This window comes from Lineus longissimus, chromosome 16 (assembly GCF_910592395.1).
Source record: "Lineus longissimus chromosome 16, tnLinLong1.2, whole genome shotgun sequence".
Taxonomy (NCBI): domain Eukaryota; kingdom Metazoa; phylum Nemertea; class Pilidiophora; order Heteronemertea; family Lineidae; genus Lineus; species Lineus longissimus.
Window position 1 is genome coordinate 5,163,034 of NC_088323.1, and position 9,367 is coordinate 5,172,400.

Sequence of the window (9,367 nt, forward strand, 5' to 3'; positions counted from 1 at the left end):
AGTCAGAGAGAAGCTCTACCCACGGCAGGAGGGTCCTGATGTTGTCTCAGTGGTCATGTTGGGTCCGTCTTCAAGAGCAGTCAGAGAGAAGCTCTACCCACGGCAGGAGGGTCCTGATGTTGTCTCAGTGGTCAGGTTGGATCCGTCTTCAAGAGCGTAGTTAGATAGGAGCTCTACCAGATGTAGAAGTGACCTGATGTAGTTGCGAAACCAGACGGGCATTGCGTCATCTCCATTGAGTTCAAGCGACAGGTCATGGTGCCAGAGGTAATTATTGAACCATTCCCCGGGTTTTCTCTTGTCACTGTAGGGAGTTTTCGCAAATTCCCCGAAACGCTAGCGTGAACGCTTATCCAATTGTTCGCCCGCCTGATATCGATGTCAGCAATGGAAAAAGCGTTCGAATACAGCCCTACAGTGGTCCAGCGGACCGACGCCCTTGTCCCAGGCCTAAATTTCATCAACAGGGCTTATTTTACAGCTGCCCCACGAGCGACTTAATACCGTCGACACATCATGAATATTTTAATTAACAAATTTATAGTGGTGTCTGTGGGATATAATTTCGAGCAGCTGTTGTATGCGCATGCTTGTATTAGGTCTGAGGGTACCATAAGTCCCTGCATGCCAGTCCTATAGCCATTTACTCCTTAGCTATACTGCTGAACAGTCAACATGACGAGTACTCCAGAAAGCGAGAGAATTTTGTTTGGAGCCGACTACAAAACCCACTTCGATCCCAAAGTGTACTTGGACAACTATCACACTGATGCCAATGCTTTCTATTCCAAGCTGTTAGATATGGTACATGAGCTTGTAGGTAAGTACCCACTGAGTTCAATACGATCATTTCAAGCTGCTGGAGATGCTATATGTGTTTAGAGATAAGTACCTGTGCTGAGGTCAATACGATCACTCAAAGCTGTTAGCTTGTAGGTAAGAACAAGCACCCACTGAGATCAATATGTTCCATTCAAGCTGTTAGATTTGCTACACGAGCTTTTAGGTAAGAACCAGCACCCACTGAGATCAATATGTTATATTCAATCTGTTAGATTTGCTACGCGAGCTTTTAGGTAAGAACCAGCACCCACTGAGATCAATATGTTATATTCAATCTGTTAGATTTGCTACACGAACCAGCACACACTGAGGTTTCCGCTTTATCTTTTTGCAGCTGGAGCACAAATTCCGAGCGGAAGTAGAATACTCGACATCGGGTGCGGCCCGAGCGTTTATGCCGTCATTTCCGCCGGGAGTCAATGTTCCGAAATCGTCTTCTCGGATTACACTCCGAAAAATCTCGATGAGGTTAAAAAATGGGCGAATAACGACCCGGATGCTCATGATTGGAGACAATATTTTCAATATGTATGTCAATTGGAGGGAAGGCGGTAAGTCATTTGGTCGGTTCGAAAGTGAATTTAGTGGCGGTGGAATAACTTAATGAATTATCCAAATTGTTAAGTGACATATTCACATAGCAAATCGTTGACGTAATACGTTTATGATATTAAACACAGACCGAGCATTTAGAATTCCATGCAGGCAACACCTGTCGTTTTCAAATGACCATCAAAAGTTTTCCTGAACTGGGTTTTTTTTCGTTCAAAGTTTTCGCCAAGCCAAAGCTTCTTTATATTGTTCAACGCTTCATTTGGTTTGTTCATTTCAGTGACGAATGGAAAACGCGACAAGACCACATCCGCCAAGCGACCAAACACGTCGTACCATGTGACGTCCATCAGGAGAACCCATTGGCTCCCTTTGTCTTCGAGCCCTTTGACGTCATTGTCTCCAGCTTGTGTTTGGAAACCGCATGCCTTGATGAAGCTTCATACATAAGTGCCGTAAAACATGTGGCTTCACTGCTAAAACCGGGTGGACAATTATTCCTTGACGGGGTTCGTGGCCAAACATTCTATACCGTTGGAAACAACAAGTATAACACATTCCCACTCACGAGCAAGATTATTGAAAAAACCTTTGCCGAAGCAGGACTGACCAATATACGTTGGTGCAGTGATGATCAAGGTACGGTCGATACATATGATATCGAAGGGCTTCCTGCCAATTTCGGTGGATTGTTCGCCGTTTGTGCCACGCGAATCACTGCCTGATTTGCCTCCCGGCGCCTCGAAGATATTGCTGACCGGAAAAACCTACGCGGCCATGCAACAAATGAAATGAAATAATCCGACCTTTTTTTCTTGGGATGATGTAGGCTATTTCAATCATTTCTTTCCCTGTTATGTATCAGTTGTCAGTAAGGACATTTTCATACGATAAGTGATATATACTTGTAGCAAGTATTGGTCAGGAATGTTTCCTCGGGTAACTACAAGTAGTTAAAAATGAGCACCGAGTTCTGATTCTGTTAAAGGGCGCCTTTTTGTGAATGAATACATTTGCTCTAAGATTCATGCGCTTGATTGGGAACAACGTTTACATAACGTAGTGTTGGCCGTCGTCACGTCACCATGCATTTTTACATTACTGTAACGTGACGAGACGCGACGTCTTCGTAAACGTTGTTCCCAATCAAGTGCATGGATCCACTCTAATAAATTACTATACGATATACACATGTGTGGCTGTCTTTCATTCTCGTTAAAGGGTGAAGTATTACCTCAGGGCGGTAATGTTGTTATCCTTATGTAGGTGGCTCCTTCCCGGATATAATCGGAATAGACGCTTTGCAATATGCGTCACAATGCCCCCCCCCCCCCCCCAAGATGGCCGCGAACAGTGCGGTCACGAGCGCGACGCTATGTTGTGACGCTTTGCGCAAGTCCTGACGCGAAGTCCTGAAAAGAAGAAAGCCGACGTCATCACGTTATATCTGGCCCCCAACATGGCCGACATCGTGACGTCATTGCAAGGTATTAACGCAACTAAATACTATAATTCTGATTTCTCACCGCAGCGGTCACTCATTGCAAATTCTACAGTATACACTCAGTCTTGGTAAATTCACTGACTTAAAAATAGAAACTAAGGTTTAAATTATCCTGTTTGATGTTGATGAGGATATTTATAAGTTGGTATCCATTCTAAATATAGCGATGAATCCGAATCATGATATTCAAATTGACATGTTATCATAAGGACGGACGTATATGTGTATATCTCCGCGAGAAGCTACTATCACATGTAGATCATGCTACCAGATGAACCTTATTTCGCTAGAAGTCTCGCCCAACACATACGTGTATAAACTTTAAAAAACTTTCTCGTTCCACTTGAGGCCGACTCGCGAATGGCCAGCTCGGCTAAATAGTTGTAAGGCTTGCTTGATTCTTGGCAAGCTGGGAAACTGTTTCTCCGGCAAGCAGGCGGATTCATTCTCCACGTTGCATTTTGAATTTTTCATCTTTGCCCAGTGACGAGACGCTAAGCCACTTCGCCTGAATCCCCTCGCTGACTTTGACGAGAGATGACGTTACTACTGCATATTGAACAGCAGCTCGAAAATGCCCAGGAAGGACGCAGGATGTCGCCAAATTAGCATCGTCGCCACTCAACCTGTGGGAACATGTTCTTCAATGCTATAGCCGGCTACTTGCATCTTGCCATTCTTCCATTGGCCTAACTTCTTCAGTCGGATACAAAATCAGTCCAATATGGCCGCCATCATTTCAATAACCAACCAAACACTCTTTGGCTCGGAAAGTTGCAGATTTGGAGATATGGAAACTTTAGCGCGTGTCCATTTTTACTTAGCATATTACTGTGGTGTCCCGTCGTGCATTCTCGGCGTCCCTGGAAATCTTCTCATCATACTTGTAGCAAGCAGACAACACAACAGAAACATTTCTGCATCTGTTTACATGCAAGCAATGGCTGTCATGGATACGGTAGTTGTTGTTGTCGCTGCTGCCCACATACCTTTTCTCCATAGCCGCGTTGTCAAAGAATCAAAGGATATGCAGTACATGTAATGTATTACAAGTTTATTTCTATCATTAGGGAGTTTTCGCAAATCCCCTGAAACGTCCACGTGAACGCCTATCCCATTGTTCGCCTTCGTTATCAGGAGGTCAAACAATGAGATAGGCGTTCACGTTGGCGTTTCGGGGGTTTGCAAAAACTCCCTATGGTCTGTTGTCGTTCAACAAATCCCACAGGGGGTCAGGTCAGGTTAGCTACCTGCCACTGGTAACCTGTAAGCCAGTGCCACCTGTCTCAGGTGGGTGACTGGTCACCCAGGGCGGATGAGCTCATCTAGAGCCAACGGCCATCTATAGTTCTCCACTAGCATAGCCTAGTGGAAACTGGACACCCAGGCGACTAGACACACAAGTGACTAGTCACCTTGGGCAGTTGAGAAAGTTCTCCGGGGGAGACTGGCCTCCTTAGCCTTGGCCGGCAACTAGTCTATGAGATGGAAAACTCTGATATAAAACCCGGGCAGATGCCGCTCGATCAGCCTTGGCCGGCAAGGCATCTAGGAGAAGGAACACTCCAAAAATCAAACCCGGGGAGATGTCACTCGTTAGCCTTGGCAGGCAAGAATCTAAAGCGGACAGGTGGAGCCCGAGAGCCCTGACAGGCAGTCCACCTAAGGGTAGAGGAACCCCATACAAAGCCTAACCACCGAAGACGGAGGACACCAGCCGACACGGCGTGGGAAAAATCGGGTGTCCACGCGTAGCAGATGATAATCATGCAACACACCTCAGATCGATGTGGTGTCGTCATTATGGGTAAACGCCAGGTGACAATGACGATGCCGGGCCTCCAGCCTCGAGGGGGCCCACCACCAGCTACTGGCACCTCTGTACCTCCCAATGTGACTGGGGGAGGGCAGAGTACAGCTACTAGTCACAAGATGAAAATTATGCAATGGAATGCAGAAGGAGTACGACGTAAGAAAACCGAACTCCAACACTTCCTCAAGGCCCACGAATTCGATGTATACTGCATCCAAGAAACGCATCTCAACAGTGCACACCGGTTGTCTATCAGAGGATATGAATTCTACAGACAGGACAGAGAAAATCGCCTAAAGGGAGGGGTGCTTACACTTGTGAGAAACAACATCGCGTCAGCAGAAACCAGAAGATCAGGAACAGCAGAAACCGAGTCGCTGACTGTAAGTCTAATCCAACCAAAGGATAACTTTACAGTATGTAATCTTTACTCACCAACTGACAAAGCAATACTGAACGACATATCACCAGACTCAGAGGACTGGATCACTGTCGGAGACTTCAATAGCCACTCACCAAGTTGGGGATACCAGGACCTAGACTCAAAGGGTGAGGAGGTAGCACAGTGGATAATAGACAACCAGTTGGTCATCATAAACCAGTCAGACGATGACCGACCTTCTACTCAAGAGCCTGGAGATCGACTAGCAGCCCTGACCTAGCCATAGCGACAGACAAGATACAGAAAATCACCCAAAGGGAAGTCTGCGAGCAGTTAGGTGGCAGCGATCACAAACCTATCATCTTGACCATAGGCAAACAAGCAAAGCCAGAAGACGAGTATCTGCCGCCCAGCTGGAACTACAAGAAGGCCAACTGGTCTCTCTTCAACACTGATGGGTATCAGCCATGGAAAGACAGCATCCACCAACTTGACAGAAAAGGCCAAGTCTCCATCTATCGACTCCGTACAGGGCACTGCAAACTCCACCAGCACCTGAAGAGACTTGAGCTCCATCCAACTGTTTCCTGCGAATGTGGACTCGGCGACCAAACGCCAAGGCACATTCTGCAGGACTGTCCCTTGATGAAAAGAAGACAGGAATTTTGCCGGAGCCATTGGGTGATATAAATAAAGAGTAGTAAATGCTTTTATCTAAAACTCCATGTACATTTACACTTGGCCTTTCTGTACAAAATTGAAGTAAAAGCATTTGCTAGCCTTTATTCATATCACCCATTGTCACTGAAGACTAAGCTATGGGGAACAGCCGAAGACCTGCAACAAACAACCGATTTTGTCGCGGCGCACGACTTGAGGTTATAATGGTTATGGAAATCTGAACGCAGAAGAAGAAGCCCACTCGCACCTAGGCCTAAATTCCTATTGTTCTACTGTCTCATCAAATAACGTCAGCCTACTATTTGAATCAGTCTAGGAAGTAAAAATTAATCTGAAAAAAGACATATATCTTTTCAGCACTTTCATGACCATAATGTTTACCGGTGCCATGCTATCCGGTTTCTATTTGACCGCGATGTCCATCGACCGCGCCCTGGCCATCCGGTTCCCGATGGCCGCGACCAGATTGTGCACCAAGGACAAAGCACGAAAGGTCGTGCTGATAGGATCTGTACTGCTAATCGCTGCGAATCTCAATCTCTTCTTCACTATACAATATGTAAAGGATGAGGCTACAGGTGTGTAACTACATTGTATGTCAAAAAGCGTATTTACATTTGTATGTTTACCGGTGTAGAAGTTTGAAATGTATAGGATAGAATCCCGGGGAACAAAGGATGGTATTATGCGCTTTTTATCTTTGAGGTAACCGGAGTTTGAGACTCTGCACTTCGATGGGACACCAATTCGTCACGCTCCGAAAGAACCACCATCAATTAAGACCCGTATATGTTCGACTAAATAAATAATTCTTTCCACTTTCAGGAATTGAGAATCTCATCTTCAATGTCCCAGACGACCCCATCGCCAACGAAGCCGCATCCGGCTTCCAGTTGGTCGTTGGTACCGTCCTGCCCTTCACCATCATCATCACGTGCAACATCGTCATCATCATGGCGGTCAGGGACGCCGCAAGGTCACGCGCCATCTTGAGTCTTGCGCAACAGGGAGAAGCAGAAAAGGAAAAGAAAACAGCCCATTTAACGAAAATGCTGATATTTGTTAGCATGGCATATTTAGCAACCTCCATCCCTTATCGGTTATTTTTCATCGTTCTACTTATCCCGCAGGTATCTGCCAATTTTGTCTTGACAGAAACATGCGATTTCCTTCTTTTCAACGTACTGATAGCCGGATTGTTTATTCTTTGGCTTTTTAATTTTTCGCTGAATTTTTACATGTATTGCCTCGGAGGTGGAAGAAAGTATATACGAGATGTCAAAGAGTTGTTTCAAAAATTTATTGGTGTCCTTAAACGAACGTAAGGAAGGACGGGATGGCTCAAACCTTGACCAGACTGCGGGAAGGAAGTTTTGATGTTTCGTAGGAAGGAGGAATTTGTATCATTATTTGTTTTGTTTTGCTGTAAAAGGCCGGTGGCCTATGTGTCAGTTAAATAAATTTGAAGTTTGAATTTTTTGAATAATTTAGTCGATCGTAAAAACTAGTTTGTCACCAGGGGCCGACACCCCCGGGACAACACCTCAAGAATTCACTGCATATACAGGCATACTAAAGACGCTCCGCATGACCTCATCTCTGGCGGCACCTGGGCACATTTCGGCAGACAACGCGAAGAAAACCAGACGATATTCAAATTGTGTTAAGGATCTTTTATCGAAAACGACAAGATGGCTTCTCAAGTGGCTGATGAAGTTGCTCAGGTTATGGCTAATTGCGGTTCGAACGCGGAATACGTTAAGGAACTGTGTTTCCAGTGTTCGGGGGCGTTTAATCTGGCGGACACTGATGGAAGTGGGTACTTGTCAAGGCAAGAACTCACCGCGCTCCTCGCCAGGGTGAATTCTCCATTGGAGCCAGAGGTAAATCATATATGTGAAGTGTGATTCACTCGCCTTGAAACTGGTGCAAGAATCCCCTGTTCTAATCACTCGCCCTGGAACTGGTGCGAGAATCCCCGCCTGTTCTTATCACTCGCCTTGGAACTAATGGTGCGAGAATCCCCTGTTCTTATCACTCGCCCTGGAACTGGTGCGAGAATCCCCGCCTGTTCTTATCACTCGCCCTGGAACTGATGGTGCGAGAGCCCTCTGTTCCTACCACTCGCCTCGGAACTGGCAAGAATGGTCGTACCTATGGTCAACCCATAAAGTGTCCCTGCATCTTGATTGTGACTTTGTCCTGAAAAGACCCAACTCGGCTGACAGTGACAAAGCGGCCCGTTACTGTATAAGCATGATTATGATTGCATCCATCACATGTATAACCACAACTTACTATCTTGATATACATAGAATGCGTTTGCAATTAACCAGGCAATAAAAACAACGTCCGATTCTATTTCAGAAAACTTTCAAATTCTGTGACCTCGATCGAAACAACCAAGTCACCAAACTGGAATTTATCAAGGCTATTGTCTGGTAAGTGTTGTTAAGATGGACCATAGGCATCACCATTTTGGCTAGAACTTGAAATCCTAAAGCAGTTAGAACTAACTCTTTCGAAACGAAGTCTAGACCAACAACAAGAGTTTATGCTTAGCATTTTGTTAAGCCTATACTGTTTTCAGACTTGTCACTGTAAAGATTTAATTTCTTTGTTTCAGCATATGCATGGAAGACGACATCAGGCGAGTTTTCAAAGACTTTGACGAGGACGGCTCTGGGCAGATCGACCGCGACGAACTGGGGAAATTGGCATCAAGTTGCAAGGAGAAGGGCATCGACCAGGGGAGACTCCAACGCGTCCTGGCGAAGTATGACGATGACTGCTCGGGCAGCATCAGCTTCGAGGAGTTTAGGGACCATTTTTTCGCGTGTCACTAGAACTACGGTAGTCTTATTGGCTATGCACTCTTGGAAATGAAGGTTTCTCAGCTTTTGAAAAACCGTTAATGGTGTTTCGGTCGACACAGTTATGCACCCATGCAGGAGAGGTTTTCCAGCGAAGGGGATTTTTACACTCTCAAAAGGCATTTGGGGTTTTTCACTTTACCAAAAACCTCTATACAGGGTGCATGCATATTTGTGTTTGGCGAAAATCCTATCACGGTTTTTCAGAACCTTTATTTCTAAGAGTGTGCTGGTACAGCTAAAGCCAGCGAAGGTTAGTCCGTGTTGGCATTGTCTCAGACATCGTAGTATAGCTCCTATTGAAAATAATATCAGAATTTTGAATATCAATATATTGAATTTTGTATATCAGAGGGCCTTATCACGCTGCGGCTCGAGAGAGGAACTGATTCAATTTTTCAGTAACCGGACTAGAAGTCTGAGTTCAGAATACGTTCGGATCCAATGCCGTTTAGATGACTGGATCATTTAACCACTTGCCTTGCTTATTCTTGGCTGTCTTTTCTATTTGAGATCATATATCATACTTGATGTCACCACCTTATTGTCCATCGACATTGAACATTTTGAATAACACCAAACGCCCATGGGCATGACATTCAAATTGTATTTTTAGAACCGGTCTTGGATCTCCGTGAGACGGGAGCATATTGAAATACTAACAACTATGTGGATGGAACGATATAACATGCATATCTTTTCAATAAAATTCATAGTTA

At 45.2% G+C, this 9,367-nt stretch overlaps 2 protein-coding genes across 2 annotated transcripts; both read left to right on the top strand.

Annotated features, from left to right (window-relative positions):
• The first annotated feature begins 586 nt into the window (after positions 1–586).
• LOC135500399 (nicotinamide N-methyltransferase-like) lies at positions 587–2,579 on the top strand. The gene is made up of 3 exons (XM_064791849.1): positions 587–820; positions 1,178–1,394; positions 1,676–2,579. The coding sequence occupies exons 1-3, from the start codon at positions 676–678 to the stop codon at positions 2,118–2,120; spliced, it is 807 nt and encodes a 268-aa protein (XP_064647919.1). The 5' UTR covers positions 587–675; the 3' UTR covers positions 2,121–2,579.
• Positions 2,580–7,283: 4,704 nt separating this feature from the next.
• Positions 7,284–9,335, top strand: LOC135500115 (uncharacterized). Its single transcript, XM_064791329.1, has 3 exons — positions 7,284–7,658; positions 8,143–8,216; positions 8,402–9,335. Exons 1-3 carry the CDS (start codon positions 7,467–7,469, stop codon positions 8,619–8,621), a joined length of 486 nt encoding a protein of 161 aa, XP_064647399.1. The 5' UTR covers positions 7,284–7,466; the 3' UTR covers positions 8,622–9,335.
• The last annotated feature ends 32 nt before the right edge of the window (positions 9,336–9,367 follow it).

Bases quoted from the DNA above. Each gene is read 5' to 3' on its own strand.
- LOC135500399 (XM_064791849.1), top strand. From the start codon at position 676: ATGACGAGTACTCCAGAAAGCGAGAGAATTTTGTTTGGAGCCGACTAC. The intron at 821-1,177 runs GTAAGTACCCAC...ATCTTTTTGCAG, and splicing joins TATGGTACATGAGCTTGTAG to CTGGAGCACAAATTCCGAGC. The intron at 1,395-1,675 runs GTAAGTCATTTG...TGTTCATTTCAG, and splicing joins TGTCAATTGGAGGGAAGGCG to TGACGAATGGAAAACGCGAC.
- LOC135500115 (XM_064791329.1), top strand. From the start codon at position 7,467: ATGGCTTCTCAAGTGGCTGATGAAGTTGCTCAGGTTATGGCTAATTGC. The intron at 7,659-8,142 runs GTAAATCATATA...ATTCTATTTCAG, and splicing joins ATTCTCCATTGGAGCCAGAG to AAAACTTTCAAATTCTGTGA. The intron at 8,217-8,401 runs GTAAGTGTTGTT...TCTTTGTTTCAG, and splicing joins TTTATCAAGGCTATTGTCTG to CATATGCATGGAAGACGACA.